This window comes from Puma concolor, chromosome A1 (assembly GCF_028749965.1).
Source record: "Puma concolor isolate L17-30 chromosome A1, mPumCon1.1.hap2, whole genome shotgun sequence".
Lineage (NCBI taxonomy): Eukaryota > Metazoa > Chordata > Mammalia > Carnivora > Felidae > Puma > Puma concolor.
The window spans coordinates 140,006,025-140,020,002 of NC_141667.1; the positions used below are offsets into that span (position 1 = coordinate 140,006,025).

A 13,978-nucleotide genomic window follows, 5' to 3' on the forward strand; every position below is an offset into this window, starting at 1 on the left:
TAGATACGACAGTGAAAAGCATGAGAAACAAAATTTTTAAAATAAATTTTACTTCATCAAATTTTTTAAAAATGTGTGTTTAGAAGGACACCATCAAGAACATGACAAGACACCAAAGAAAGTGGGAGAAAACATCTGCAAATTATGTATCTAATAAGGAACTTCTATCTAGAATATATAAATAATTGTTATAACTCAGTAAAAGTCAACTCAATTAAAAAATGAGCAAAGGATCTGAAGAGACATTCCTCCAAAGATATACAAATGGCCAACAAACACATGAAAAGATCTGCAACATCTTTAGTCACCAAAAACAATTCAATCAAACCACACAAAAATAGCATTTAACAACCATTAAGATAAACAGAATGGAAAAAAAAGTCATAATAACGGGTGTTGGTGAGGCTGTGGAGAAACTGGTACCCTCATAGATGGCTGGTGGAAATGTAAAATGGCGCAGCCACTTTGGGAAACCAGTCTGGCAATTATTCAAACGATTAAATGTAAAGTTAACCTAAGACCCAGTAATTCTACTTGTACAAATATCTACTGCAGCATTAACAACAACCTGAACGTGGAAACAACCCCTATGTCCATCAACTGATGAATGGATAAACAAAATGTAGTATACCCACACAATGGATTATTCCATTTCATTCAATTCCATAAAGGAATGAAGTACAGACTGTGAAAACATTATGTTAAGTGAAATAAGCCAGTCATGAAAAAATACATATCATATGATTTCATTCACAGAAGTCCAGAACAGTTTATAGAGAGACAAAAATTTAATTAGTGGTTGGGGCGCCTGGGTGGCGCAGTCGGTTAAGCGTCCGACTTCAGCCAGGTCACGATCTCGCGGTCCGTGAGTTCGAGCCCCGCATCGGGCTCTGGGCTGATGGCTCAGAGCCTGGAGCCTGTTTCCGATTCTGTGTCTCCCTCTCTCTCTGCTCCTCCCCCGTTCATGCTCTGTCTCTCTCTGTCCCAAAAATAAATAAACGTTGAAAAAAAAAAAAATTTAATTAGTGGTTGTTTAAAGAGATTTGGGGAATGGGGGCAAGGAGTGATAGCTGAAAACCATAGTTTCTTTTTGAGGTGATGAACATGTTCTAAAACTAACTGTGGTGATGGATGCACATATCTGTGAATATAGTAAAAACCATTAAATTGTACACATTAAATGAGTGAAGTGTATGGTATATGAATTATACTTCAATATAGCTGTATAAAATAGAGAAAAGGCATATATTTCCTGACTTTTTTTTTTAAAGGTGTTGTCTTATTTCTCCATGATTCTTTATGGGAAGCACCTTTTAAGCTTAGGGTTGTATCATTTAAGGAAAAAGCAATATTCGTAAACAATTTAAAGCCTTGCTCTCTGGTACCAAAAAGCCTTCACTAGATGTTTTCCCCTTCTCATTCTATTTTCTGCCCCCATGCCAGCTTCCACCAATTTCTTGTTTCATAGTCACAACACAACAGAAACACTGTAATTTTTAAATATGCTTCATTTACTGAATTTGGCTTTATGGGACTGTTCTTAATTGTGAAAGGAAAGGAATCCAATACTGTGTTAAAAATAGACTAATATCATACACCAAATTGTACGGTCATTACAAGCTTACTGTCATCGAAAATGTCTATAATTTGATTTCCACTTCTATGAATTTCAATCAATTTAAAAAGTTTCTACAGAAATAATATAAATTTTTAAATGCTTACTTTTTCTTTAATTAAAATACATTTATCTGTAAATCTGACTTTCAATTTACAGTTTAGGTTAACTATTCGAAGTAGATGATCTGCATCACAATCATCTGAGGCTTTGCAACTTATTATTGTCTATGGACCAGAAGCAATGCCAGGAGGAATGTGTTAAAAATGCATAATAATGGCCTTATCCCAGCCCTACAGAACCATAATTTGCACTATAACAAGATCCCTAAGTGGGTGATGGGCATTGAGGAGGGCACCTGTTGGGATGAGCATTGGGTGTTGCACGGAAACCAATTTGACAATAAATTATACATATATGTGTGTGTGTGTATATATATATATCCCTAGGTAAGTTATGTATAAAGTTTGAAGATCTTGAGCATTCAACACGCAGATTCCAGTGAGGAGAAGGCATCTACATTTCAAACAAGAACCCTATGGTCTCCCCTACACTCTCAGGTTTGAGAAGCACTTTTGAAAACAAAAGTGGAGGGCTGAGAAAGAACATTCCTTCAGAGTAGCTTAGGTATACTAAAAAACACTGCTATAGATCCATCCCCCCCATAACAGTTTGGAAAGCAAGGAAGATTAGGATTTTACAAATCTGTTATATTACCTTAAAACCAATAACCTGAATGAGTCTATATAACATAAGGGGTTTAGATTAAAAATCAAACCCAACTTTACAACTTTCACATTGCACCAACCAAGATAAATTTATTCATACTCAAACTTCTGTAGACTTTTATTGAAAAAGTCAAATACCTTATTTAAAAGTCCCATCCAAATGGGAAATAGAAATTTACAGCTCCTGCTACTCAACTCTGAAAAGCCTCAATTAAACAGAACGCTTAGCGTTCACAGAATTCTAGTTCACACTAGGTCAGTAGTTTGTTTTGATCCTAGCTGGTGGAAAACCTTCATAGTCCTCAAAGGAAATACAGGTCTTAGAATTCAGCATAGACACTAACTCTCAATACATTTTAAGCCAGCTACATGGTACGTATAAAGGGTTAAAAAGATAAACTCAAAGGTTCATCTGTTTTGCTAGGCAATTTTTACTAATTCTTAGGAGATACTGGTTTTGACAATAAATCCAGCAAACATTTACTAAATGCAAATGTTCAAGATTTTGTGAGGAACACAAAGATGATCAAGGCACTATCCCCAGCCTCAAGAAGCATATAATCTAAGGGGAGGTGGGATTTGGCTGGGAACCTGTATATACAACTTGCAGAGTATGGTCAGTGATGAAAACGGTTCCCGGAAGTTCCAAGTTTCAGCTAACTGAGTTTTAGATAATGGACATTTTACAGTAATTTCCAATTGATTTGGTGTAGAGTTGCACGAGCCAAGAAAGCTTACAAAAGCACTTTATAAAGAAGTACAGCCTAAGGTAAACAAACCTCTGGGCAATTTGCTTACATTTTAATACACACACACACACACACACTCACACACTTAAAACTGGGCTATGAAGTGTGGGTGACTTCATTTAAATGCAAAGCAATTCAAACCTGAAATGGATCTAGGAGGCCAATTAGAGTTAACAGTGTTTCCTCTGACAAAAACAGGAACACTCAACTTCAGAGACCGCTGACCATGCGAGAAAAGAGGAAAAAGGGAGTGAGGACCGGTTATTTCTTCCTGGCAACTTAAAAAAATAAAACAAACAAAAACAACAGAAAACCCAAACCAGCACTTTCCTGGACTACTCCCTCTCTTCAACTTTGCATTTTAAAAACGCTCGTATTCTTAAAAAGTCTAAGAACTAAAGAAGACAAAACCGGTCAAGTGCATTCAACAATACACAACAGAGGCACCTCCCTCAAGGGGAACTAGCAGTCCATGAAGGGCCATGACTGGGAAAAGTGCATCCACAAGCTCCCTGGAGAGCCACGGCCACTCAACGCTCCGTTCACTGGTCTCCCCTCCCAGGGGCACACCCTCCCTTGGTAAAGGAAAAGCGAGCACCTCTCCAAAGGGGGCTGCGGAGGTCGCCCGGGAGGGTGGTAAGGTTTACCAGGACTCAGGGCAAGACCCTCGGCTTTGAAGAAGAGGTGCAAATGACACCGAGGAAGGCCGGCTGAACCGGGAAAGGGCGCTGCAACGCTCGGGCCGGTCCCGGCCCCTCAAAGGATCAGGTCGACCCCCAGCCCGCCAGGCTGGTCTCGTGAGGGAGGCTAGCCGCCCAGGCCACGCTCCAGCCCACTGACAGGTACCAGAGGCGGGCCCGCGTCACAGGTGTCGCCCCGACCAGGTCCCCGCAAACCCGGGGGGTGGGGAGGGACAAGTCCCGGCAGGGGAAAGGCACCTAAAGGTGAGACGCGCGGCAGGAGCGGAGCGCAGCACCCATGGCGACGCGGTCTCACCTCTAGGGTGGACACAGTACTGGTGAACAGGTCTTCTCCGTCTTCCAGCTCCTCAAAGTCGGTGGGCTTCCCGTCCCCCAGCGGAGGAGGCTCCCTCTCCGCCGCCATCTTCGCTCGTCCAGACGACTGCGCGAGCGGGGCCTCGCGGACCTGTCACGTGAGCACGCACGGCAAAGCTGGCGCGCTCGCCGCCTCGCTCCCCCGCCCCCCGGCCCCGCCCCTCGCGGCCCCGCCCCGGCCTCGTGATGCCGCCCGCCCCTGAGCGCGGCGCTGAGCCCCGCCCCTCCGCCTCTCCATCCACCTCCGCGTCTGGGTGGCCATCCCCTCTCACCGCCCGCTTGCTGTGCTGTCGGTGGAAGACTCGTGCACTTTTATTACCATCACCTTCGTATCAAGTCTGGGCCACTTTTAAAACCGGCATTACCGCTTTTCAAGTGTCCTTCAGGAAGGTGGAAGAGTTTGGGGACCAGTCTTTAGGCTTGGATTATACACAGATTGAGGGCAAGATTGAGGTTTGGTGGAAAAGAGACACCCCTTTAGGCTGTCCCACAGATCTCTTTGATATGATTGAAATGTTCTCTGTCAGCGCTGGTCCTGTAGAGTAACTGCTGGCCAGGCATGACCACTGAGCCCTTCTTGTAACTACTGTGACGAAGGAGCTGAGTTTTAAATTTTATTTCACTTTAGTTAACTTAACTCTAAGTACATGAGCCACACATTAGTTTTGCTTCATAAAGTAAGAGAAAGCCTGGACAAATAACAGGAAAAGCAGTGAATGATTGGCGAGAGCCTAATAATTCCCTCCGCCAATTACTAGCGCCTCATCCTGGGATGGTCTTTTGGAGACTTTTCAGCTTCAATTTCCTTAGCAGCAAAATGGAAATGTTACTAATCCTCCAGTCACTTGATTGCACAGGATTTTTCTCAGGATAATATGAGAAAATATGTGAAAATATTCTAAAGGCTAAAAAGTGCTTTGCTAATGCAAAGTATGCTCATGGAAAATTAAAAGAGGGCATTGCCAACAGCAACCTGGGGTTATAATTTTGCTGGAGGAATAAAAAGCTTTGATGGGATTCTTTACAAATTAAGTACAAACTCTCAACACTCAAAGGCATGGGAATTAGGCCTGGGTGCTACTGACTATGTACAAAACTTACTTAGCATCTCTGGAACTTATTTTTTAAACTGCATTAGAGCAGGTTTTTCTATTTGCGAGGATTTTTTTTCCATCCCTAAGTTTTTTTTTAATGTTTATTTATTTATTTTGAGAGACAGAGAGAGAGATCGCGAGGGGGAAGGGGCAGACAGAGAGAGAGAGGGAGAGAGAGAATCCCAAGCAGGCTCCACACTGTCAGTGCAGAGCCCAACACAAGGCTGGAACAGTGAGATCATGACCTGAGCTGAAATCAAGAGTCAGACCTTCAACCAGCTGAGCTACCCAGGCGCCCCCACTCCTAAATTTCTACATTTCTATGATGATTATCAAGATGCATTAGCCCAAACCATGATTAATTTAAATAAGAATATCAAACTTCAAATGTTGCTTGGGTTAATTTCATGCAGAGACCGATTGCCACCATTGTGCTACCATCACCAATGCTTTCTGGAGCCACTGCTGTGTCCCTGTCTGGAAGAATCAGCTGCTGAGGTGCATTCACCGGCCTGCACCCCACCAACCTACAGTCTGGACCTGTCACTGATCAAACACTTTAACCTCTTCTGAAAGCTCACAGCCTGGGTAGACAGGATTCTTCTCTGCATCCCTAATGTTTACCTCTGTCTCTGTTTATTGCTTACTACTTTCTGTCTTCTGCTATGACCATTTGTATTCCCAGGTTATTTTTTGTACTACACATCTGATTTGGTTGAAATAAGTCCAGCCACCTTTGACTGAAATTAAAAGTGGCTGTTCTGTAAAAGGGAGGTACATGCAGAATGACCTTCAGAGACCGAAGAGGCCGTAAGACCAAGAAATGGTTTATTAAGGAGACTTACAGACAGAAGCGTTCCTTCGGTGGCAGCAAGCAGAATAGATCTCCACAACACTACCTCCCACAAGATCTGCTTTTATAGACGTAGAGGCTGGGGAGTACTTGCTTGGGGACCACACAGGAGGAGAGTTTAAAATAGGTGTGTGCCATAGTCATATCTCCAAAGCAGATCAGGGACGTTATGCCCTGAGGGTGTACTTAAGGGTGCGGTTAACAAAAAGAAAGAATGTGTTGGGGGTGTTGGTGGGGCTGTGCTCAGGTAGGCTTCAGGTCACAGAGGGGTCATCATGGTGGATTTGTCCAAGATGGCATTCGTCTGGTTCACATAGTGGCTTAAAAAAATGTAGTTTGTCATGTAGGACCATGGAGGCTCTATGAGATCATTTAGGATTTATGGGCTCCTTCTGTTGCTTTACCCTCCCTAGGATGTAATCTCTTCCTCATGGTCAAGTAAGCTCTCCACCACAACTACTTTCCAGCTGGCAGAAAAGGAGTAAAAGGGAAAGAGAATGCAATCCCCTTCCCTTCAAGGGCCAAATCCAGAAGTTGTACACACCACTTCTGTCCACATCTCTTTGAACAGCTCATTAGTTACATGGCTATCTCTAGCTATGGGAAATGAGGAAATGCAGTTGTTATTCTACTCCCTAAAAATTAGAGGTTCTCATACTCTGGAGGAAATGGAAACTATCATAGGGAACCACTAGGCTCTGTTATAAAGCATTCATTCACTCTTTTCATGATAGCATAATTGGCCCTCCTTCTGGGTAACCATTCCTTTCTAAAAGTCTCCTCCAACTCAAGAATGGAGGGCTGACCTAGGCTCTAAGCCAAATACTATTGACTCCTTTAGTCCTAGTGATTGATAGGAGGTCAGAATCAGCTGTATTTCCTACAAATTCTTAGGAGCTTTGGTTGTCTTTCTTTCCCTATTCAACCTGAATTCCATGAGCCAGAACTATAAAAATTGTCTTACTATTTTTCTCAAGTGCTTTTATGCCTTGGTTTTTGCTCTTCTGTTTAATCTTCTCTGAAATCCCAAATTCAACCACCAGCCTCTCTCATCTTGTATCCATATTGCTAAGACCATTTGATAAGTAACCCCCAACCTTAATCGAAAGTCGTATAAGTCCATGATCTCGAACCTCCAACTCTGTTATTTATTTCTTTTCCAAATCCTTCATTATTCTTTCTGGTAGAAGTTCTAAAAATTAATTTTCTCTTCAAGCATCCTATCACCTTTTCTGCTCATTTTCTTCAGATGACTTACCATCCTTCTTCAATGACAAAATAAAATCTGCTGAGTGAATCCACTAGCCTTCAAGCACAATTGAAAAATTCTCTTCTCTGTGTCCTCCCATCACTTCTCTGTATGTTTCTAAAACACCTATCATATTGTACTGTGATCATGGCCTCTTTTCAATCACCGCTGATAGTCTGGAGGATCACTGCATTTAGGAGCTATTTCTTAAGTGACTTTGGATCCTGGGTCACCCTGTATTAGTTATCTATTGCTGTAAAACAAATTACACCAAACTTAAATGGCTTAAAAACACAAAATAGATTTTCTCATGCTACCTGTGGCTCAAAAATCCAAGTGCACCTTAGCCAGTGCCTCTGACTCGGGGGTGTCCCACAAGTCTGAAATAAAGATATCTACCAGAGCTACAGCCAATTCAAGACTCAACTGGGAGAGGATCTCCTTCAACTTGTGTGAGAGGATCACACAAGGGTGTGAATAACAGGAGGCAGGGATCTTGGGGGCCCTTTTAGAGGTTGCCACAAACCTCTAGTGTTTAGTACTCAATAAAATATAAACCCTATTAATACCTTCAATGGAAAAATGAATGAATACACAAAACTCAGAAAAGAGGGCTAAGTGGAAAATATAGTAGTTAAAGCAACTAGCACAAAAAAAGATCCAGACAGTCTGGGCAGCACAACCCTAAGGGTCATTTAAGAAGCAGGCAAAGGGGGGAGCCTGAGTGGCTCAGTTGGGTATCCAAGTCTCGATTTCAGTTCAGGTCATGATCCCAGGGTCGTGGGATCAAGCCCCACATCTGGCTCCGCACTGAATGGGGAGCCGGCTTGGGATTCTCTCTCTCTCTCCCTCTGTTCCTCTCTCCTGGTCACATACACTTTCTTTCTAAAAACAGAAAAAAAAAAAAGAGAGAGAGAGAGAGAGATAGGAAGGAGTCTAGGAGAGAAGGCTATAAAGGAAGTAAAAGGACAAAGAAGAGTGTTTATTCATATTAAATGTGTTGGGCATATTAATAAGATGATGACTGAAAAGGGTTAATAATTAATGAGCACAAAAAATGGATACAGCAAGTTGTGATGGTTAATTTCTTGTGTTAACCTGCTCAGACTATGGTGCCCTGATATTTGGTCAAACATTTTTCTTGATTTCTCCATGAAGATGTATTTGGGATGAGATTAACATGTACATCAGCAGACTTTGAGTAAAGTAGATTGCCCTGTATGATACGGGTGGGCCTCATCCAATCAGTTGAGGGCCTTCATAGAACAAAGACTGACCTCCCCTAAGCAAGAAGGAATTTTGCCAACAGACTGTCTTTGGACTTGAACTGCAACATTCCCCTGAGTCTCCAGCCTAGTTCTTTTTCTCTGGAGAACCCAGACAAATATACAAGTATAGACTTTTCTTTCAGGACATATAAATGGAAAGAATGACAGAATAGGTTAGTAACTTGCTGAACACACAGGTTTATTTTTTTGTGTGTATGTTTGTTTTATTTTAGAGAGATTTACACATGTTCATGTATTAGGGAAAGAGGTGAAAGCGGATCAAGAGATTGAAAATATAATACAGAGAGATATGATCAGAAGGGAAGAGATCTGAAAGGATACAGGCAAGAATGGGATAAAGGGCAAGAAGTAGGAATTTGCCTTAAAAAAAGAAGGTACCCTTCTTCCTCTGAGAACAGAGAGAGGGAAGTCAGAGTCTTGTATTAGCTATTGTGCATAACAAACCATCCGAAACGTAGTCGTTGAAAACAAAACCATTTATTATTTCTAACAAGTCTGCAGGTCAGTGAGGTGGTTCCACTGGACCAGATTTGGCAAATCTTGTCTTAGGGCTTGTTCAGATTATATCTGTGGTCGACTGAGGGATTGACTAAGGGCTGGCAGGACAAGGCTGGTCTTGGCTAAGACAAGTCAATGCTGCTACCTGTATTTTCATCCTTCTAGGCTGGGCTTCTTCTGAAGACTAAGACAGGGCTCCAAAAAAGAAGGTGGAGACACACAAGAACTTTTTCAAGCCTTCAGAGAAGTCGCAGAGCCAACCCCAGGGTGAGAATGGGAGGGGACTACAAAGTTGCAGGGCAAAGGGTGTGGAAAAGAGAGGCCATTAATTTGGGCCACTGATACAATCAGTTTACCACAGGGTGGATGCATTCATAGACTTATTGTATTATTATTGTATGTAGACTTATTGTATGTATTACATAGACTTGTAAATACTACAGGGGCAGGAAATGGAAAAAGTCCACACCTAAGAGCACTTTTTTCCCTATGGGGTAAGAGAGACTAATTTCTAAGAGAAAAGAGGTCAGTATCAGCACAGGTGGCATGAGGAAATTGGAGAGTATTTTCAACAGATCTTGTGAAGTTTTGGAGAGAATATTCACCCGGGACATATAAGGAACTGGCAAATAGTACTGGAAGCCTAAACTGAGGTGGAGACCATATGTTTCTGGTGGCAATAATCCCAACATTTGTGTTATTTTCTCCTGTAGTCTAGCATTGGAGGTGTAGGAGTGGAGGTGGATGGTTGGATTGATTCAAGGTTAGATATTTTTAGAATGAGCTTGGTGGGAAGATAAGGCAGCTAAATATCTTGAGACCCCTAAAAAGGGAGGGGGTGACCAGAAATAGGTGCTTTCCAATGACAAGGAGTGATAGCAGGTGGTATGCATCTAAAGAAGAAGGAACTGTTTTCAAGGATATTAAAAAGTGGTAGTACAAAAGTGATTTTAGAACCCAGCATGAGCTATCTTTTTGGTGAAAAGTGACCTACTACTCGAGGCATGGAGGTCAAAGGAGTTTTCTGGGAAGAAATCAATGATATAAGAACATTTGATTGCATAGGAACTGGGGCTATAGGAGCCACAGTGAAAAGAGAAAAATGGAAGTCAGATATGGATGGAAGGTTGTAGAGGAGTGAGGCCAACAGATCCAGAAGACTCTGGAGAGACCTTTTCCTTGAACATAACTTCTACTGAGTGAGGTGACATATAGGGTAGCAGCTATGAACAAATAAGATTCGTTATGATCTTTGCAATTGAAGTGGGAGAAATAATCCTTTGGTTGCTTAACCAAATAATCCTTTGGCTGCTTAACTTTTAACAATTGTTCAGTGAAAATATTGAAGCTCCTTATTCAAAGATAATGAAGGACTTCACATTTGTTGGAGGAAGGAAGAAAGGAAGTCAAGCATGATGTTCTCTTTCTCACAGATCATAAATATGCAGACTACCAGTACTCTAAAAGTATCAGTGATCCCTTAACCAGTGACTTCACTAGTAGCTATGAAATGGGTCTATAGTTGTGACCCCAGTGTCTCAGTCCCTGAATGACACCAGACTCCTAGAGACTAAACCGTTCTTTCAAAATAACTGTTCGCTCACTCGTATTTCTTGAACACCATGAAGGGAGACACGCAGATTGTGACACTTAAATGAACAAAAACCCGTTATCCCTTCCCCTCCATGTTTCCCCTCAGATGGCCAACTGCCCTTGCACCTCTTTCACTCCAAAATGCCCCTGCCAAATCCTTCACCGTATGTTTCTGGGCTTTGTTTTCCTGCTACCCACCCGCTGCCCACTTCCCTGGCAACTACCGCAGTCACAGTTGGCTTCACGGCCATGAGATGTGTGCAGCCACACTGTATCCTGCACTCAGAAGTGCCCCATGCTGAGTTTAATGCTTTAATGCTGTGCTCTCACTGTCTGCAAATTCTTAACAATTATGAACAAGGGGTCCTGCATTTTCATTTTGCACTGGGTCCTGCAAATGTTATAGCCAGCTGTGACTCCAGCCTGCCAGTTATGACAGCACCAGAGGACGCAGCAGAATTGGATGTCTCCTGTCCCCCAGGGCAAGGGGAAGAATAGCTTATGCTCCACTCTCCATGCTGTTCTTAAGAGAATTGACTCAGTGGCTTTGGTGGCTTCACTCTTGGCTCTCACCTCTCTCTCCTTCTGGGAGGAGTAATACTGAATGTTGTAGACTCTTACGTATTGACAATTCTTGTCCCATCAATGCGTTCTTTGGAGGACAATAAGTCAAGTTCAGAGATGTATGTTTATAAGGTTAGGTTTCCAGGGACTGGCGCATGTGAAGAAATGCTTAAAGGAATTTTCAGAAAAATAGAATGTTGGCAAACAAAATTAGAGACTATTCGATATTTCCAAGACATGTACTTATGAATACAGAACTCAGGGGGCATAGTTCTTGACCTGGGTGAGCGGAAAATGGAGACGGAAACCATGAAACATGGAGGAAAGACATAGGGAAAGAAGACCGTGCTGGAGGTCAGGGAAAGAAACCGGACCACGGTGAAAACAACATAAAACTAAAATCCAGTTATCGCAGAGAACAAACTAAGGGTTGCTGCAGCGGAGGTGGCTGCAGGGATGGGCTATATGGGTGATGGGCATTAAGGAGGACACCTGTTGGGACAAGCACCGGGTGTTCTTAGGTAAGTGATGAATCACTTAATTCACTAAATTCTACTCCTGAAACCAATACCGCACTGTATGTTAACTAACTTGAATTTAAATAAAATCATCATCATCATCATCATGAAAAAAATGAAGTCTGTACACAGAAAAGTAAGTAAGTAAATAAATAAATACCAGGTATTGCAGGGTCTTTTTTTCCATTCTTGTCATCAAGCCCATCTCCTACATCAGAGACTTTCCAAAGAAAGATAGTATCTTTTTGTCCTTCATTGCCCTTGACATGGCACCTTACACATTGTACTCTATCAGTATTTGTTGTTTAACTGAAAATACATCTAAAAAAGACACAAAGCCAATTCTTTTAGATCAAAGGAAGGAAACTGTCAGCCTGTGGGCTTGACACAGATGGGATTTATTTGGCACACAGTGGGTTGGTTTTTTTTTTTTTTTTTACGTTTTAATGAACTGGCAATATTTAAAAATCAGGAATTTTACATAAAAAAAACACATTTCTGGCTTCTCTTTAAAATGTGAAAAGATCTGGCTATGTATGCTTTCCAGATCTCTCAAGTCCCCAGTTCACCCTGTTGTTCTCCCAACAGGAATGCATTCTCACCTGCCGCTCCCCACCCCCAGGTGGCTTGATCCCCCAAATCCAGCCCTATCCCATTGCTCCTTAAGAGTAAGCATTAGGTTTCAGGAGGCATCATGGCAATCCAGAATAAAGAGAACTTTTCCTCCTTCTTTATAGCCAGGGATGGCCATGTAACTAAGTTCTGGTCATCTTATTTAATGTCAACAAAGTTTTACTCACAATTTTTAGGAAATGTCTTTTTCTTCCTGAGAGAGAGAAAGAGAGATCACAGGTTGGGGAGAAGGGCAAAGGGAGAGAGAAAGAGAATCTTAAGCAGGCTTCACGCTCAGCATGGAGTCTGACTCAGGGCTCGATTCCACGACCCTGGGATCAAGACCTGAGCGCAAATCAAGAGTTGGACACTCAACCGACTGAGCCACCAGATGAGCCACCAGATGCCCCCTGGGAAATCTCTTTAAAAGGACGAGACTTGCCCTTCACCCTCTTTCTCATTCTGCAGGCTGGAATTCAAATGTAATTGCTGGCACCGTGACAGACGTCTTGGGCCATCAAGGAAACCAGGGACTGGTATAGGAATGCAGCAGAGGGGACATGACTCCCTGGCTCTGAGAATCTGCTGTTCCAGTCCAAAGATGCTTCCCTCCAGGCTTTTACATCAGATAGAAACAGACTTCTTTGTGTTTCAGTCACCATTCTTTGGGAATTTTTGTCACACATAGCCAAACCTAATTCTAAGTAATACAACTACAAATCATCTCTGATAAGCATGGGTTTTCTTTATAATGACCACTGTTGTCAGAAGTCAAATGCCTTGAAAAATCCTAGTCTTTGGGAGGAAGGATGTATGCAGTAAGACCCCATAGTTTCAGAGCAGTAGGTATACATCCCATGAACACACATTGATTGAGGCTCCTTCGTCTCTAAAACTACCGCGCGGTGGTAAAACACGCAGGCTTTGCAGTTTCTGATTATCCTGATGCTTCAATTTCCTCATCTACAAGATGAGGGTAATAAAAATAGTAACTTCCTTAACGGTGTCTTCAAAAGATTAGAGGAGATAACACACAGAGCTAAACAGAGAAATCTCATTCCTTAAATTCTAGGCAGATGAGGCAGAATGGTGGCCTGGAGGCGGTGACGCATATGGCATTAAAGAGAGACACATTTTATTTTCTGCTTACGCCGCTCTTCCCACAGCAAGAAGCATTACCAAGGGTGGCAGGAATACCGAAAAAGTTTGCAGCCGACCATGAAAGAGCTATGTGGTGACTTCAAGCCAGCATATATATGATCTATTTAAAGTTCAGACTAATGGGGGAGTCTCAAATCTTACCATTTTTATATCACACTTAAATCAGCCCCCAAAGCAGTACATCTGATGACATTTGAACGGGAATTATGTTTTCTTTCAAAGCACCATTATGAGACAAGTGAATTCTCAAAAGAGCCCTGAGGTTTACTGAGAAACTTAATTCCTTAATGGGAATGAGCTCCTGGCCAGCATAGTGCCCGTGAAAAAGAAACACTGTACGTACAAACGGGGATCAGAAGAAATTCCAAGCGTTTGGTGGTGTTTTGTCAAATTAAAAAAA

At 42.2% G+C, this 13,978-nt stretch overlaps 1 protein-coding gene across 2 annotated transcripts in view; it reads right to left on the reverse strand.

Moving 5' to 3' along the window:
• Window positions 1–4,246, reverse strand: part of SNX2 (sorting nexin 2) — a 56,721-nt gene extending 52,475 nt beyond the window's left edge. Inside the window, exons 1-2 of one of the 2 annotated variants that reach the window (XM_086705465.1) lie at window positions 4,089–4,226; window positions 3,234–3,312 (exon numbers count right to left, since the gene is read on the reverse strand). Coding sequence is in view for 1 of the 2 variants with exons in the window: in XM_025925039.2 (XP_025780824.1) it covers window positions 4,089–4,196 (108 nt within the window). In the remaining variant the exon portion in view is untranslated. Of the gene's footprint in view, window positions 1–3,233; window positions 3,313–4,088 lie in introns of both variants that reach the window. The other variant, XM_025925039.2, reaches the window with a different exon arrangement.
• Window positions 4,247–13,978: the final 9,732 nt, after the last annotated feature.